The sequence below is a fragment of the Delphinus delphis genome, chromosome 2, assembly GCF_949987515.2.
Source record: "Delphinus delphis chromosome 2, mDelDel1.2, whole genome shotgun sequence".
Lineage (NCBI taxonomy): Eukaryota > Metazoa > Chordata > Mammalia > Artiodactyla > Delphinidae > Delphinus > Delphinus delphis.
This window is the reverse complement of record NC_082684.1, coordinates 5,153,379-5,172,609: the sequence shown is the minus strand read 5'-3', so window position 1 is coordinate 5,172,609 and position 19,231 is coordinate 5,153,379. Positions and strand designations below refer to the sequence as shown.

General features: G+C 42.2%; 1 protein-coding gene across 2 annotated transcripts in view; it reads left to right on the top strand.

Annotated features, from left to right (window-relative positions):
- WDR25 (WD repeat domain 25) overlaps nt 1–19,231 on the top strand; it is a 142,184-nt gene that overhangs the window by 120,230 nt on the left and 2,723 nt on the right. For both annotated transcript variants that reach the window (XM_060003918.1, XM_060003919.1), the window contains exon 5: nt 18,211–18,381. In XM_060003918.1, coding sequence (XP_059859901.1) covers nt 18,211–18,381 — 171 coding nt within the window. The remainder of the gene's footprint in view (nt 1–18,210; nt 18,382–19,231) is intronic.

The window sequence follows — 19,231 nt, the reverse complement described above, 5'->3', positions numbered from 1 at the left end:
TGTTCTTTATATTTAGAATATAAGATGTTTATCACATATGTGATGTGCAGATACTTCCTCACAGTCTATAGGTTGTATTTTCATTCTCATAACAGTTTTTTTTTAAAAGAGCAAATTAAAAAATTTTTGGTAAAGTCCGATTTATCAACATATCTTATTGGTGTACAATCTAAGTAAACTTTGCCTAACCTAAGGCCACAAAGATTTGCTCCTGTTTACTTCCAGAAGTGGTATAGTTTGGGGCTTTATATTAGTCTGTGGTCCATTTTGTATTAATTTTTATTTTTGGTGCAAGGTATGGATGGAAGTTAATGGTTTTGCATATAGATACTCAATATTCCTGTAACATTTGTTGAAAACAATATCTGTGCCTTTATGCCTCTGTGGAAAATCAGATGACTAAATATGTGTAGGTCTTTTTTGAACTCTCTCTTCAATTCCATTGTTTTCTTTGTCTATCTTTACCCCATTGTTTCCATTATTGTAATCTTATAATGGGTCTTGTAATCAGGTAGTGTAAGTCTTCCAATTTTTTTCTTTCGCAAAATTGTTTTGACTATTCTAGGTTCTTCGCATTTACATTTCAATTTTACAATCACTTTGTCAGTTTCCACAAGAAAAACCTGCTTAAACGTTGAATGATATTGCATTTATTTAATCTACAGATCAATTTGGAGGAGGACTGAATTCTTTTTTCTTTTTATATTGACTTACAGTTTTGTTTCAGTGTTCTTATGTGAGCTTATGTGAGCTTTATGAGGGAGGACTCTACCCTAGTTTTATTTATACCTTAATTACCATTCCTCCAAAAACCAACCAACCAACCAACCAACCAGCACTCCTTATTGCTATCTAAAGGGACATTTTATATATATATATATATATATATATATATATATATAAAATTTTTAATTTTTGAATTTTATTTTATTTATTTTTTTATACAGCAGGTTCTTATTAGTCATCAATTTTATACACATCAGTGTATACATGTCAATCCCAATCGCCCAATTCATCACACCACCATCCCCACCCCCCTGCGGCTTTCCTCCTTGGTGTCCATAGGTTTGTTCTCTACATCTGTGTCTCAACTTCTGCCCTGCAAACTGGTTCATCTGTACCATTTTTCTAGGTTCCACATATATGCGTTAATATACGATATTTGTTTTTCTCTTTCTGACTTACTTCACTCTGTATGACAGTCTCTAGATCCATCGATGTCTCAACAAGTGACCCAATTTCATTCCTCTTTATGGCTGAGTAATATTCCATTGTATATATGTACCACAACTTCTTTATCCATTCGTCTGTTGATGGGCATTTAGGTTGCTTCCATGACCTGGCTATTGTAAATAGTGCTGCAATGAACATTGGGGTACATGTGTCTTTCTGAATTATGGTTTTCTCTGGGTATATGCCCAGTAGTGGGATTGCTGGATCATATGGTAATTCTATTTTTAGTTTTTTAAGGGCCCTCTGTACTGTTCTCCATAGTGGCTGTATCAATTTACACTGCCACCAACAGTGCAAGAGGGTTCCCTTTTACCCACACCCTCTCCAGCATTTGTTTGTAGATTTCCTGATGATGGCCATTCTAACTGGTGTGAGGTGATACCTCATTGTAGTTTTGATTTGCATTTCTCTAATAATTAGTGATGTTGAGCAGCTTTTCATGTGCTTCTTGGCCATCTTTATGTCTTCTTTGGAGAAATGTCTGTTTAGGTCTTCTGCCCATTTTTGGATTGGATTGTTTGTTTCTTTAATATTGAGCTGCATGAGTTGTTTATATATTTTGGAGATTAATCCTTTGTCCATTGGTTCATTTGCAAATATTTTCTCCTGTTCTGAGGGTTGTCTTTTCATCTTGTTTATGGTTTCCTTTGCTGTGAAAAGCTTTGCAGTTTCATTAGGTCCCATTTGTTTATGTTTGGTTTTATTTCCATTACTCTAGGAGGTGGATCAAAAAAGATCTTGCTGTGATTTATGTCAAAGAGTGTTCTTCCTATGTTTTCCTCTAAGAGTTTTATAGTGTTTGGTCTTACATTTAGGTCTCGAATCCATTTTGAGTTTATTTTTGTGTATGGTGTTAGGGAGTGTTCTAATTTCATTCTTTTTCATGTAGCTGTCCAGTTTTCCCAGCACCACTTATTGAAGAAACTGTCTTTTCTCTATTGTATATCCTTGCCTCCTTTGTCATAGATTAGTTGACCATAGGTGCATGGGTTTATCTCTGGGCTTTCTGTCTTATTCCATTGATCTATGTTTCTGTTTTTGTGCCAGTACCATATTGTCTTGATTACTGTAGCTTTGTAGTATAGTCTGAGGTCAGGGAGTCTGATTCCTCCAGCTCCGTTTTTTTCCCTCAAGACTGCTTTGGCTATTGGGGGTCTTTTGTGTCTCCATACAAATTTTAAGACTTTTTGTTCTAGTTCTGTAAAAACTGCCATTGGTAATTTGATAGGGATTGCATTGAATCTGTAGATTGCTTTGGGTAGTATAGTCATTTTCAGAGTATTGATTCTTCCAATCCAAGAACATGGTATACCTCTCCATCTGTTGGTGTCATCTTTAATTTCTTTCATCAGTGTCTTATAGTTTTCTGCATACAGGTCTTTTGTCTCCCTAGGTAGGTTTATTCCTAGGTATTTTATTCTTTTTGGTGCAATGGTAAATGGGAGTGTTTCCTTAATTTCTCTTTCAGATTTTTCATCATTAGTGTATAGGAATGCAAGAGATTTCTGTGCATTAATTTTGTATCCTGCAACTTTACCAAATTCATTGCTTAGCTCTAGTAGTTTTCTGGTGACATTTTTAGGATTCTCTATGTATAGTATCATGTCATCTGCAAACAGTGACAGTTTTACTTCTTCTTTTCCAATTTGTATTCCTTTTATTTCTTTTTCTTCTCTGATTGCCATGGCTAGGACTTCCAAAACTATGTTGAATAACAGTGTTGAGATGGACATTCTTGTCTTTTTCCTGATCTTAGAGGAAATGCTTTCAGTTTTTCACCATTGAGAATGATGTTTGCTGTGGGTTTGTCGTATATGGCCTTTATTATGTTTAGGTAGGTTCCCTCTATGCCCACTTTCTGGAGAGTTTTTATCATAAATGGGTGTTGAATTTTGTCAAAAGCTTTTTGTGCATCTATTGAGATGATCGTATGGTTTTTATTCTTCAATTTGTTAGTATGGTGTATCACATTGATTGATTTGCGAATATTGAAGAATCCTTGCATCCCTGGGATAAATCCCACTTGATCATGGTGTATGATCCTTTTAATGGGTTCTTGGATTCTGTTTGCTAGTATTTTGTTGAGGATTTTTGCATCTATATTCATCAGTGATATTGGTCTGTAGTTTTCTTTTTTTGTAGTACCTTTGTCTAGTTTTGGTATCAGAGTGATGGTGGCCTCATAGAATGAGTTTGGGAGTGTTCCTTCCTCTGCAATTTTTTGGAAGAGTTTGAGAAGGATGGGTGTTAGCTCTTCTCTAAATGTTTGATAGAATTCACCTATGAAGCCATCTGGTCCAGGACTTTTGTTTGTTGGAAGATTTTTAATCACAATTTCAATTTCAGTGCTTGTGATTGGTCTGTTCATATTTTCTATTTCTTCCTGGTTCAGTCTTGGAAGGTTATACCTTTCTAAGAATTTGTCCATTTCTTCCAGGTTGTCCATTTTATTGGCATAGAGTTGCTTGTAGTAGTCTCTTAGGATGCTTTGTATTTCTGCAGTGTCTGTTGTAACTTCTCCTTTTTCATTTCTAATTTTATTGATTTGAGTCCTCTGCCTCTTGATGAGTCTGGCTAATGGTTTATCAATTTTGTTTATTTTCTCAAAGAACCAGCTTTTAGTATTATTGATCTTTGCTATTGTGTTCTTTGTTTCTATTTCAATTATTTCTGCTCTGATCTTTATGATTTCTTTCCTTCTGCTAATTTTGGGTTTTGTGTGTTCTTCTTTCTCTAGTTCCTTTAGGTGTAAGGTTAGATTGTTTATTTGAGATTTGTCTTGTTTCTTGAGGTAGGCTTGTATAGCTATAAACTTCCCTCTTAGAACTGCTTTTGCTGCATCCCATAGTTTTTGGATCGTCGCATTTTCATTGTCATTTGTCTCTAGGTATTTTTTTATTTCCTCTTTGATTTCTTCAGTGATCTCTTGGTTATTTAGTAACGTATTGTTTAGCCTCCATGTGTTTGTGTTTTTTAGGTTTTTTTCCCTGTAATTCATTTCTAATCTCATAGTGTTATGGTCAGAAAAGATGCTTGATATGATTTCAGTTTTCTTAAATTCACTGAGGCTTGATTTGTGACCCAAGATGTGATCTATCCTGGAGAATGTTCCGTGCGCACTTGAGAAGAAAGTGTAATCTGCTGTTTTTGGATGGAATGTCCTATAAATATCAATTAAATCTATCTGACTTATTGTGTCATTTAAAGCTTCTGTTTCCTTATTTATTTTCATTTTGGATGATCTGTCCATTGGTGTAAGTGAGGTGTTAAAGTCCCCCACTAATATTGTGTTACTGTCGATTTCCTCTTTTATAGCTGTGAGCAGTTGCCTTATGTATTGAGGTGCTCCTATGTTGGGTGCATATATATTTATAATTGTTATATCTTCTTCTTGGATTGATCCCTTGATCATTAGGTAGTGTCCTTCCTTGTCTCTTGTAACATTCTTTATTTTAAAGTCTATTTTATCTGATATGAGTATTGCTACTCCAGCTTTCTTTTGATTTCCGTTGGCATGGAATATCTTTCTCCATCCCCTCACTTTCAGTCTGTATGTGTCCCTAGATCTGAAGTGGGTCTCTTGTAGACAGCATATATATGCGTCTTGTTTTTGTATCCATTCAGCAAGGCTGTGTCTTTTGGTTGGAGCATTTAATCCGTTCATGTTTAAGGTAATTATCGATATGTATGTTCCTATGACCATTTTCTTAATTGTTTTGGGTTTGTTTTTGTAGGTCCTTTTCTTCTCTTGTGTTTCCCACTTAGAGAAGTTCCTTTAGCATTTGTTGTAGAGCTGGTTTGGTGGTGCTGAATTCTCTTAGCTTTTGCTTGTCTGTAAAGCTTTTGATTTCTCCATCGAATCTGAATGAGATCCTTGCCGGGTAGAGTAATCTTGGTTGTAGGTTCTTCCCTTTCATCACTTTAAGTATATCATGCCACTCCCTTCTGGCTTGTAGAGTTTCTGCTGAGAAATCAGCTGTTAACGTTATGGGAGTTCCCTTGTATGTTATTTGTCATTTTTCCCTTGCTGCTTTCAATAATTTGTCTTTGTCTTTAATTTTTGCCAATTTGATTACTATGTGTCTCGGCGTGTTTCTCCCTGGGTTTATCCTGTATGGGACTCACTGCGCTTCCTGGACTTGGGTGGCTATTTCCTTTCCCATGTTAGGGAAGTTTTCGACTGTAATCTCTTCAAATATTTTCTCTGGTCCTTGCTCTGTCTCTTCTTCTGCTACCCCTACAATGCGAATGTTGTTGTGTTTAATGTTGTCCCAGAGGTCTCTTAGGCTGTCTTCATTTCTTTTCATTCTTTTTTCTTTATTCTGTTCTGCAGCAGTGAATTCCACCATTCTGTCTTCCAGGTCACTTATCCGTTCTTCTGCCTCAGTTATTCTGCTATTGATCCTTTCTAGTGTAGTTTTTCATTTCAGTTATTGTATTGTTCATCTCTGTTTGTTTGTTCTTTAATTCTTCTAGGTCTTCGTTAAACATTTCTTGCATCTTCTCGATCTTTGCCTCCATTCTTTTGACAAGGTCCTGGATCATCTTCACTATCATTATTCTGAATTCTTTTTCTGGAAGGTTGCCTATCTCCACTTCATTTAGTTGTTTTTCTGGGGTTTTATCTTGTTTCTTCATCTGGTACATAGTCCTCTGCCTTTTCATCTTGTCTGTCTTTCTGTGAATGTCAGCACTGAATTCTTAACTTCAAGTCTTCCAATCCTTAATCATAGTATATTTCTCCATATATTTAAACCTTTATTTTTTCTCACCAGTGTTTTGTAGTTTTTATTGTACAACTCCATCACATTGTTTTTGTTTAGATTTATCCCTAAGTATTTATATATTTTTATGCTATTGTAAATAGTATTTTTCAATTTCAATTTCTGGTTATACATTGTTAGAATATAGAAATATAGTGGATATTTGTATATTTACCTTGAATTCTGCAACTGTGGTAAGCTCATTTATTAGTTCTAGTTGCTTCTTTGTAGGTTCTATTTCTGCAAAGATGATCATGTCATCTGTGAATAAAGGCAGCTTTAATTCTTCTTTTCTAATTTGGATGTAATTTCTTCTTTCCTTCTTCCTCCTGTTACCTTATTGCACTGGCTCAAACCTCTAGAACAATGTTGACTTAGAAGTGGTGAGAATGGACATACTTGCCTTTCCAATCTTAGAAAAAAAAATTTCATTCTTTTTCATAGTTACATATGATGTTAACTGTAGTTTTTTTCGGTAGATGCCCCTAGCAGTTTGAGGACATCCCCTTTTATTCCTAGTTTGTTGAGATTTTTTATCATGAATAAACGTTGGATTTTGTCAAATGCCTTTCTCACATCTATTGAAGGGATAGTGTGGTTTTTCTCTTTTATTTTGTTAATATGGTGGAATTTCTTGATAGATTTTCAAATATTAAAACAACATTGTATTACTGGGATAAATCTCACTTTATTATGATACATTATCTTCTTTATATCTTTATGGGATTCTATTAGGTAAAATGTGTTAAGAATTTTTAATGTATGTTCATCAGGGGTATTGATCTATAGTTTTCTTATAATATCTTTGTCTGGTTTTGGTATCAGAGTAATTCTGGCCTCATAAGTAATTTGGGAAGTTTTCCTTTCTCTTCAGTTTTCTGGAAGAGTTCATGTATAATTGATATTATTTATTCCATAAATATTTGCTAGAATTGACTAGTGATGAGACTGGCTTGGCCTGAAATTTTCTTTGCGGGAAGATTTGAAACCTCAAATAAATTTATTTAGTAAATATAAGGTTATTCCAATTTTCTGTTTCTCTTTGAGTGACCTTTAGTAGTTTGTATCCTTCAAGAAATTTATCCATTTCATCAAAGTTATCTCTTTGACATAAAGTTTTTCATACTATTTTAATTATTTAAAAATATCTGTATAATCTGTAGTGATGTCACCTCATTTCTCTCATTCCTGATATCGGTAATTTGAGTCTTTTCTCTTTTTCCTCTGATCAGTCTGGATAGAGATTTATCAATTTTGTTGATCTTTTTTAAGTATACATTTTTGTATCATTGATTTTTCTCTATTTCTTGTTTTTAATAAATTTATTTATTTTTGGCTGTGTTGGGTCTTTGTTGCTGCACGTGGGCTTTCTCTAGTTGAGGGGAGAGGGGGCTACTCTTCATTGTGGTTTGTGGGCTTGTCATTGGGTGGCTTCTCTTGTTGCAGAGCATGGGCTCTAGGTGCATGGGCTTCAGCAGTTGTGGCTCACGGGCTCTAGAGCACAGGCTCAGTAGTTGTGGCGCATGGGCTTTGTTGCTCTGCGGCATGTGGGATCTTCCCGGACCAGGAATTGAACCCATGTCCTCTGCATTAGCAGGCATATTCTTAACCACTGGGTCACCAGGGATGCCCTGATTTTTCTCTATTTCTTTTATTTAAAAAAGTGATCAATTTTGCTTTTAAACATTTTTTTTCTGCTTAAAATTTAGGTTTATCATTTTTTTCCATCATAAAGTGGAAGTTGAGGTCATTATTTTGGGATTTTTATTCTTTTCTATTGTAGATGTTCAGTACTTTTAATTTTCCTCTAGGTTTTGCAGCTGCATTACACAACTGTTGATATATTGTTTTTCATTTTCATTCAGTTAAAAATACTTTCTAATTACGTTTTGTATTTCTTCTTGATTCATGGATTATTTAAGAGTGTTTAGATTACAAATACTTGGGAAATTTCTACATACCTGTTAGTGATTTCTAATTTAACTCCATTGTGGTCACAAAACATACATTGTATGTTTGAATCCTTTTAAATTTATTGAAATTTTGTTTGATGTCCTATAACATGGTCTATTTTGGTAAATGCTCTGTGTGCATTTGGAAATAATGTATATTCTACTGTGTTGTGTGCAATGTTCTATAAATGTCAATTATCTCAAGTTGGTTAATAGTGTTATTCAAGTATTCTGTATCCTTTCTGATATTTGTATTTGTTCTGTTAGTTATGAGCACCTAGTTGAAATTTGTGACTATAAGTGTAAATTTGTCTAATTTACTTTTTAAGTTCTGTTAGTTTCCCGTCACTTATTTTGAAGCCCTGTTATCAGGTGCATAAACATTTAGGATTGTTGTGTTATCCTGATGAATTGATTCTTTTATCATTGTGAAGGACCCTTTTCATCCCTGAAAATATTTTTTACTGTGAAATCTACTTTGTCTGTTACTAACAGGCATTCTTGGTTTATTTTGATTACTGTTAGCATGGTATATCTTTTTCATCTTTTTACTTTAACCTATTTGTGTCTTTTTTTTTTTTTTTTTTTTTTTTTTTTTTTGCGGTACGCGGGCCTCTCACTGTTGTGGCCTCTCCCGTCGCAGAGCACAGGCTCCGGACGCGCAGGCTCAGCGGCCATGGCTCACGGGCATGGGATCCTCCTGGACCGGGGCACGAACCCACGTCCCCTGCATCGGCAGGCGGACTCTCAACCACTGCGCCACCAGGGAAGCCCTGTGTCTTTATTTTTAAAACATGTTTCTTATAGACAGCATTTAGTTGGGTATTGCTCTTTCATTTTAATTCTGTATAACAATCTTTTCCTTTGACTTGTGTATTTACCCTATTTTAATTTAATGTAATTTTTGATATGGCTGGGTTTAAATCTAGCATCTTGCTATTGTTTTTTGTTTGTTCCATCTATTCCTTTTTCTCCTTTTTTTGTTTTTATGGTTTCCTTATAGATTAATTTAGCTTTTATTTTGTGATTTCTTTCTTGTCTCCTTTGTTGCTTTATCATCTGTGGATTTGTGTTGTGGTTTATTTTTAGTGGTTGCTTTAGAGTTTATAATATATATTTTTATCTCATCAGTCTACCTTCAAGTCTTAACTCCTTTTGTATTGTATGAGGACCTTGGAACAATATGCAGATGTTCAATTTTACCCCTCAGGGTCTTTGTGCTGTTTTTGGCATAAATTTTACTTGTACGTATATTACAATCCCCTACAATACATTGTTATTATTTTTGCTAGAAACAGCAAGTTATCTTAAAAATATTTTAATAATAGAAAAGCATTTTTTATTTTCCTTCATATTTACCATTTTTTGCTGCTTTTCATCCTCTTGTGTAGATTCAAGTCTGGTATAGTTTTCTTTCTGCCTTAAGGACTTAGAATTTTTGTTTTCAACAGTCATGCATATTTTAAAGAACTTAACTGGAGAAAAATGACCTTTTATATTTGCCCAATCGTATGCCATTTCTGTTGTTCTTCCTTCATTCCCGAAGTTCCAAGTTTTCCTCTGCTATTATTTCTCTTCAACTTGAAGAACTTCCTTTAGCGCTTGTTTTAAATAGAGCAGGTCTCCTGATGACAAATTCTCTTAGTTTTTCTTCATCTGTCAAGGTCTTTATTTCACCTTCATTGCTGAAGGATATTTTTACTGTCTATAAAATTCTGGGTTGACACTCCTTTCTTTCACCATTTTCAGTATGTCCCACTGCCTTTTAACCTCCATAGTTTCTGATGAGAAATCCACAGCATTTAAATTGTCGTTCATATAATGGTTCATTTTTTCCCCAGGTGCTTTCAAGATTTTTTTCTTTGAGGTTTTCAGCAGTTGGATTGTGGTGTGTCAGGGCTTGGATTTCTTTGATTTTTACCCTCTTTGTGGCTTGCTGAATCTCTTGACTCTAAATTTATGCCTTTCACCAAATTTGGGCATGTTCAGTCAGTATTTCTTTTCTGCACTGCTCTCTTTTCCCTCTCCTTCAGGAACTCCATTGACAAAAATATTTAAGCTTCTGATATTATCTCACAGGTTCCTAAGTCTTTGCTTATTTTTTCTTTGGATTAAATTATTTCTATTGATCCTTTTTCAAGTTCACTAAGTCTTTCTTTTGTCACTTCCATTTTGTTATTGTGCTTATCCCATGATTAAAAAATTTTTTTTTCAGTTCTAAAATTTCTACTTAAAAGTATATATATAATTTCTGTTTCTCTGTTGAAATCATCTCTCCATTTATTTCAAGGGTGTTTATCTCATTGATGATTATTATTTAATAGCTGTTTAAATGTGTCTGATAATATGGGTCAAACATCTGGGTCACTTCAGGGTTGACATCTATGGTTTCTCTTTTCTCAAGGGTACTGTTTACATTTTCCTGGTTTTTGTGTGTCAAGTAATTTCAGAATATATCCTGAATATTTTGAACATTATGTTGTAAGATCCTGGGTCCTATTAAAATCCTGTAGAGAGTAGTGATTTGTTTGTCTTAACAGGCAACCAAACCTGCTAGATTCATATTGCAAGTTCCTTCTCTCCTGTGGTCAGTGGCTCCATTTTCAGTTCTGTATTAAAAACCTTTGTTATGCGGAACCACTAAAGGGTTAGTTTCGGACTGAGGCAGCAGTTATATGGTACTCCACGTCTCAAAGCTTTAGCTGTGCCCCTTTGGCCGTGTTCCATGCACATGTAGCTTAGGGATTGTCCTGGGATGTGTGTCGGTTCATACACAGAAGTAGAGGATTCCCTTCTCAGCTATCTCCTCTTTGGAATTTCACCCACACTGCCTGGCTCCCTGGGCCTCCTTTCCTGGTTCTTCTGCCCAGAGCAATGGAGTTCTTTCAGAATGTTAGCCTTCTCCCTTGTCACACAGTGTCCATAACCGGGATCACTTTCAAAGCAAATGGGCCAGAGAAGATAGAGGAAAAAATAACATGAATTTCCGTCCCTTTTCCCAGTTCTTCTATTCAGGTTTTTTTCCCTTCTGGTTTTTAGGTATTTGCGCTGCACTACCAGAGCTGTTGGGATTGGCATCAGGGCAGGGCTAGGAGAGCAAGGAGATATTTTAAAAATTTCACCCGATACTCTCTGGCTCACAAGGACCCACTTTCTTGTTCCTCTGGCCAGGATGATGGATTTAGTTCAGAAGCTTTGCTGTCCATGTCTACTGTGTAATTCCTTGATTCAGTCTGTCTGTGGGTCAACACCAGGAGTTAAAAGACAAAAAAACTCCCCCAAACCCCCAAAGTAAAAACTAAAACAAAAAACTAGAACCTTACCTGTCATATGGGTCTTTCTTCAAATTTTGACTTCCCTCTTCAACCTATCAGCTGTTATTTACTTTTCAGAATCTTCAGGTAGTTGCTTCTTGAATTTCGTCCAGAGTTTTTAGTTGTAATTTATGAAAGAGAGTGAGAGACCATAGTGGGTTTGCTCCATTTTGGTTTAAAACTAGGTTTTGTTCATTTTAAAAATTCAGTCTTTTTTCTCTCCAGTATGTTTTGGAATTTTCCATTGCTATGTCCTCTAGTTTCAGTAATGTTCTCTTTTGCAATGTCTCATCTGATGTTAATGCCATCTAATATAGCTTTTCCTCAAACATTGTGCATTTCATCTTTGGAAATTCAGTGAGGGGCTCATACATCCTCCATGTCTCTACTAACCTTGCTCAGTCTTCCTTCTACCTTCTTAAACATATGTTATGTATAGCTGTGATGACCATTGTAATGCCTTGCTCTGTCATCTGTGTCACTTGTGGGTTTAGAGACCAGAATCTGAGTGTTGTGGTTGGTCATTGTTTCTAGACTTCTTCTGTGGGCAGAGCTAAGAAATGTTTTTCTTGTTAAGAAAAAAATATATCATTGTTTATGCTGACTTGTCCCATTCAAATTTAGCATTACAGAATTTTTCTTTAGCTTCTTTGTTTTTATATGTTTTTGATCTCTTTTAAACTGAAAAATTTTATTTCTGTCTTCCTTACCACAATTTTTTGGGTGTATGTGGACACTAGCAATGTAATGACTGAAAACAATTGAAGATTTCTCACAGTTCTTTTTGTCCATAAGGTATATCCAATTAGGGTTTACCATCAGATTACTGGTTTTCTGTTCATGATGTATATTCAGCTGAGGATCTGCCTTAAACTACTGTGCTTTAATGTCTCTTAAAATAAACCCCATTTGTGTGATTAAGCTACCAACTCAATACATGTTTAGTTTCATTTGCTTAATTTTGCTTTCACATTTTAGAGCCTGCTTTTTAAGTTAATTTTGTTGTATAATTTTATAAAATACGTACATGGTTCTGGAGAAGGGATTGGAAAACTACAGCCCATGGGCCCAGTCTGGCCTACGGCCTGTTTTTGTATGGTCCTTGAGTTAAGAATGATTTTTACATTTTTAAATGGCTGTAACGCACATACACACACACACACACACACACACACACACACACACAAAGAGAAGGCAACAGTGACTAAATGTAGCTTCCAAATCCTAAGATATTTACTGTCTGCCCCTCTACAGAAAGCCTCTACTTTCTGCCTCCAGCCCTGTCTCCCCCGTTCTGTCCCCTCCCCTCTAGAGGCAGTCTGACTGATTTATTTATTTAGTTTCTGGTTTATCTTTCTACTGTTTTTTATGGAAGCAGACACAAACCTCTCGTATTTGCTGTACGCCCTTTTGCTCTCCACCTTGCTTTTGCACTGAGCAGTACCTCCTGGAAGCCAGCCCACAGCAGGCGGGGAGATGGGCCTCTTTTTTACAGCAGCACACATGGTATTCCAGAGTGTGTCTGGACTGATGTCTGTTTAACTGGTCCCTTCTTGTACATTTGGGTTATTTCTGCTTTTTAATTTTACAGGTAGTGCTGCTTTCAGCGGCCTTGTGCTTGTGTTTTCTGGTGTTTGCTGCTGTAACTTCGGGGTCAGTTCCTACAAGTTGGTTTGCTGGGTTATGTATATTGCCGAGTAACAAGGCACCTGCTGCTTTGCTTGGTGTCACCCGAATTCTCTCCATAGGGACCGTACCATTTTGCATTTCTGTCAGCAGTGTGCAAAGTAAGTAATGCCCAACAGCCACCTAACGGAGTGTGTTGTCAAACTTCTGGCTTTTCTAATCTGACAAGTAAGAAATGATATCTCCATGTCATTTAAAATTTCATTTCTTATGAGCAAGATTGAAGGACCAGTTACATTCCCTCTCATATGAACTCTCTGTTCACTTCTCTTGCCCATTTTTCTGTAGAGCTCTTGGTCTTTTTCATTGATTTTTAGACCCTGTCTGTGTACTAGGGACAGTGACCTTTGCCTCTAATATAAGTTGCAAATATCTCTCCCATTTGTCTTTTTTATTTTTCTTAATTATTTACCTGTTTTTTATGCCGTGCAATAATGTTTATTATTATTGTTACTACTACTATTATTTTCATGTAGCCAGATTTATGCATCTTTTCTTTTATTGCTCTGGCCTTGGCGTGATGACCAGGAAAGTTTCCCCTACTCTCAGATTGCACAAAAATTCAGTCATACTCTTTTTTCATACTTGTATAGTTTCTTTTGTTTTAATATAAATTTCTGTTTTTTTTAAAAAATTATCCACAGAGCACTTTTTTTTTTTTTTTTTTTTTTTTTGCTGTACGCGGGCCTCTCACTGTTGTGGCCTCTCCCGTTGCGGAGCACAGGCTCCGGACGCGCAGGCTCAGCGGCCATGGCTCACGGGCCCAGCCGCTCTGCGGCATGTGGGATCTTCCCGGACCGGGGCACGAACCCGTGTCCCCTGCATCGGCAGGCGGACTCTCAACCACTGCGCCACCAGGGAAGCCCCACAGAGCACTTTAGGTGTACACTATCCCATGTGATTGGCTACTTTTACTTGTGTGATTTTAAACCGTAGAAAGGGGCTCTCTACTCACCTCTCCAGTTTGCCATTGTGCAGAGACTCCTCGCATCTTAGAATTTGAAGAGGCCAATATATTCAAGGGGAAGGAATTGAAATCTGGGGAGAAGGGACTTGCCCAAGGACCCCCAGCCCCATCCCAGGGACTAGCTCTGGCCGGCCTGGGAAGAGGTTTGTGAGCATCTGCTGTGTGTTGGCCTCTTGGCCAGGCCTGTCACCGTCCTTCACGCCCAAGCTCTAGGTCCTGCTATTAGCCCCACCTTATAGGTGTGGGGACTGAAGCGCTGAGAGGTGAGCTGCCTGCCCAGCGGCGCGCAGCCAGTGATAGGCCATCAGGCTCAGATACCCGGGTGTCTGCCTGAGAGCTTGGCCCTCCCGCCTCCGGATGTCTGGTGGTGGCATGCATGCACTGAGCCCTTCCCTCCCCTCCCCCCTCCACGGTCTTGGAGGACCTTGGCGGATGAGGTGTTCTTGTCTCCACGCCGAGGGCCATAGAGGGCCCCGTGAATGAACATCATCTCCCAGGGCGCCTGCTGGAGCCAGTGGCGGCAGGTCCACGTGCATTGCCTCAGCCCCAAGGGCCCGCCTGTTACTGGCAGCCAGAGGCCTTTCAAGCTGTCCTTTCGTTCGTCCGTCCATTTGGTTATCTGCTCATTCACTTATCCAGCCCTTAATTCAGCACAACTTACTGATGCCTGCAGTGTGCAGACCCAGTCCTGGCCAAGGGTGTCCCAGAAATGTGACAGGCGTCTGTCCCCAGGAACTCACAGTCCTGTAGGGCGGGCAGGTGGCCTCGGCCGTCCTGGGGGGCCCAGAGCAGTGTCTCCCTCATTTTCCCTCCAGGCTTGGGTGCAGAGGACTGGCCGGGGTGGAGGGGAGGGGGGAGCTGGGCCCCCAGCCTCCCTCTTTCTGGGGTCCGGTAGCGCATAGACGCGAGAGGCTGGCTTGTTGTCCAGTCCAGGCCCCTGGTGGTGATGACTCAAAACCAGCCGCGGAGCGGGCAGGGATGCCCCAGGCACACAGTGAGTCAGCAGCGGGCCAGGACCGGAGCCTGCCCCCCAACCCCGCGCACCTCGGAAGCGGCACGGCCCGGGGAAGGGAAAGGCGAGCCTTCGGAGGTCTGTTTGGTGGGCCAAGCAGACAAGATTTTAAGGATATTAGGTGATTTTCATCACACCTGAATGTGTCTTGATCACGTCTTCCATTTTTCCCAAAGCCGTAGACTTTTGGCCAAGTGTCTGCAACTGTCTGCCGACAGGGGCCCTGGTTGCCAGAAGGGTCTGAGTGAGGTTCCCTCCGGCTCCAGCTAGTTAGGCCCTGCAGCGCTGTCCCACGCCCCTGGGATGGGACGTACCAGCTGTCGGTGTAATTAAGGTTGCCATAAAACCCACCAGCTAGACACACAAATGGCTCCTCTGCTCTTTCCCGGGGCAGCAGCAGTTGTGAAGGCAAGTGAATCATGTTCGGCGGCAATCACTTCAAAGGTCAGCCTTCCACTGACAGCAGCGCTGTTGGCAGGGATCGCCCGTGACACGGCTTGTTTCCCGGCCATTCGATTTTACGACGCCCTAATGAATTGGGCCATTTCCATCCATTCTCAGGAAGTGTACAGAACGAGGGTTTTCGTTCTCCTGGAAAAGGCAGGTGGTGTGTCGGTGGGCACGTGGGTGGTTCTGCCGGGGACAGGCCGAGGACCCGTGGCACGTTGCTTCTCTGGGCCTTCGCACCACCCTCTGGGATCAGCTTCTCCCTGCTGCCATCAGGAGATGATTTCTGTGAAACCCCCGGCCTGTGGCTGGAACTCAACGGGCCCTCCTCTTCCTCCAGGCTTTCCTGGGTCAGTGTGTTTTCCGAGTGCGTGTGGGGATCCAGGTGCCGCCGCTGGAGAGGGGCTCAGGTGCCCACAGATGTCACGGTCCTGCCCATCGGCAGCCACTCCCTATGGGCTCTTGGGGCTGTGTCCCCGCTGCCCGGGAGGAGACGCGCCTCAGTGCACAGGCCACATCTAGGGACGTGAGTTGGGCCGGACTTATCACTCTCCCTTGATTCCCTGCTCCTCGCCTGGACTGTGGTGATGGGGAGGGCGTCGGGAAAGGCGGCAGGAAGGCCTTCAGGCCCCACGTGGCCTTGGCAGATGGAGGCCTGGGGCTGCTGGTGGAGAGGGTGGTTTAAGTCAGAGGTGACCGTGGCGCTGGGGATGGGAGGTGGGGATGGATCTGGAGCCGTGACGATGGGCCTTGCTCCCTCCCCTCCCTTCTCTTCCCACCAGAGCAGATTCCAAACCCTGCCCTGGGACAGCGCTGTTCTTTGAGTCGGGATGTTGTGCACTTCTCAGAGCACGTGCTGGGGACTCTGGTGGTCCACGTCCCCTCCCAGGCCCTAGACCGCTGCCCCAGCTCCAGACTGGGCAGGCCAGAGCATCTGCCAGCAGCACGGCTCCTATGCCCCTCCTGGCGGGGGCTCTGGAGCTTTCCTTCCAGTCCACACTCCAGGAGACTCATGGCTACCTGGGAGGGCAAAGCGGGCATGTGGGATCCTGGTGCACAGAGTGGGAGAGGAAGGGAGGGAGGAAGGTGGGCAGTTCCACGCTGCCTGGGGCACAGCTACACAGGCTGGCCAGTGTTCAGAGGCCTGCAGGACTGCCTTCACTTTTCTACCCCTGGACTACTCCTCAGGCTCCAGGGGGCCCACCCTGAAATCGCCCTAGCTGAGGGCTGCTTCTGAAAAGGCTCAGAGAAGGTAATCGTTTGTTCCCCACCCTCCACCAGGAATTTGCCCCAGCGTTTACTGAGGCAGGACTTGGCCAGAAGGAGATGGGGATGTAGGCCCCAGAGAAGCACCACACCCTGGCCCTGCGCCCTGGAGTAAATCCCTGCATCTCTCTGAGCCTCAGTGTTCCTCATCTGGAGAATGGGTCTCAAAATACCCCTCTGTCTAAATTGGATTTATGGAGTGCTGCATTTAATGTGAATTTGACTTATATATATTTGAAAGAGGATGATAGAAAATCTATGTCTGAAACATTTTGAAAGTTTGTAAACTCCAGTTTTTATTTTATTTATTTTTTTAGATATTTACTATTTAAAATTATGTTTATTTATTTCTCTTTGGCTGCTTTGGGTCTTCGTTGCTGCGCGTGGGCTTTCTCTAGTTGTGGTGAGCGGGGGCTACTCTTCCTTGGTGTGCGCGGGCTTCTCACTGCGGTGGCTTCCCTTGCTGCAGAGCATGGGCTCTAGGTGCCGCAGGCTCCAGTAGCTGTGGCGGACGGGCTGAGTTGCCCTGCGGCATGTGGGATCTTCAGGGACCAGGGCTCAAACCCATGTACCCTGTCTTCTCAGGCGGATTCTTAACCACTGCGCCACCAGGGAATCCCTAAACTCCAGTTTGTAAGTAAGTGTGAAGACAGCTCGTTTCACGAGCCGGCTGCCAAGGTGCCGGAGAGCTGTGTTTATGCTGTGGCCACATGGTGGCGCCCTGGGAGCTGGTAAACAGGCCGCCAGACCCGGCAGGCGGGCCCGAGGCACTGTGCCCGCGGCCTGTTGCTCACTATTGCAATTTGAAGTCGTGTTGCCCAGGAGTTTACTGGAGGTGCGTGTTAGTCCGGGCGCTGGGACCTCCACCCTGCCCCTGCCCAGCCCTGTTGCTGTAGGCTGGAAGGTTCAGGTGAGAAAACACCCTGAAGGAAGCGGGACAGCAGCTTGCCGCTTGATTGTGTTAGTTTGGAGACAGGAGGCTGTGGAGTGTTGGTGATGACGTAAGAAAGAAAGAGTGTCTTTAAAGCTAACTTACATGCTGCGGTTCTGGTTCCGTGGGCTCGAGAACACTGGCTCCCACGATGCACTTATCACTCCAGGGACGTTAGGCTGAGGCTTTGAAAGCTGTGAATTACGTGACCTCTTCAGAAGCCAGACCCTCGCACAGAGTATCGCCCTGGCATTGATGGGCATCACTGGTGCCTTTAGGTGCCCTGGGCTAGGCGTGGGCCCTTCCCTAAGCTCTCCTTCGCTGGACCCCCGCTGCTCTCCAGGGCACCAGTCTGACTGGGGAGATCTTCATGCCTCCCTGCACCCATGCGCCAGTGGGTGTGGGGAGGGGACGCGGAGGACTGCCCACTGTGGAGGTATCACGGGGCAGGGCCTGAGGTCACCCCGCAGCAGCCCCACCTCCACGCTTGGGCTCCTCAGCCTGGGGGCGCATTTTCCAGCACCAGCCTCTCCAAACTCTCCAGCCCTCGGGGCACTCAGCGGCCCTCCTTGTCCCTGTCTGTGGCACCCGCCCTGTACCCCTGGGGCCCACCGGCATGACGGGTGCCCACTCTTGCAGGTGGTGAGAAGCTACAAGGCCACCATCCAGCAGACCCTGGACATCCTCTTCCTCCGGGAAGGCTCCGAGTTTCTGAGCAGCACAGATGCCTCGAGCCGGGACTCTGCCGACCGCACCATTATTGCCTGGGATTTCCGGAGCTCCGCCAAAATCTCCAACCAGATTTTCCACGTGAGAAACCCTGTTTGGCATTGCTTCCAGTTTCAGGGTGCATCCGTGTAGTCCCAGGCTGTCCGGGGCCCCAGGTCACTTCTGCAGAGATGGTTCAGCAGACAGGACCTTTGGAGACAGATGGGCTGCCTGAAATCTGTAGGGTCGGGGAAGGCAAAATGCAGGTCCAGGCCTGCGCAGAGAACCTTCCACTGGCTCCCAGATCGGAGTGACTCCCTAACGGTCCTCTCACTCATCCTCCGTCCAGCACAGCCTGGCTCCGGGGTAAGCGTGTGGAGGGGCGGTCCAGATCCACGGGAACGCGGATGCACCCCCGAGACACCCCTACCCTCCCTCCGCCACCCCAGCCAGCCTGCAGGGTTCCACCTTGCCCTGGCTCAGTGGTTTTGGCAGGGGCTGTGGCTCAAGGGTTCAAGCAGGGACCCCGAAGGTAGACCACCTGCATTAAAATCCTGCATTCACCACTTATAGGCAGAGGGCCTGGGCCCGTTATTTACCCTCTTTGATTCTCATTTTTCTCTTCATAAACTGAGGGTGAGAATGTTTCTTGCCTCATAGAGAGGCTTTGAGAATTAAAAGACATAAAGAATCCAGCACAGTGCCAGGCACAGGGAGTTCTCCATAAAATGCACTACCTGTCATCACCCCACCTCTATTACCATCACCACTGTCATCATCATCACTACCGTCATCACCATCACCATCTCCAACACCATCACCACGCGTCACCACCATCACCGACATCACTATCGCCACCCACCATCATCTTTTAAGGTTTCAAATTAGCGATGGCTAGTCTCTTTGGTGCTGCCACCCTGAATTTAAAAATACATGTCACGTGTATATATAC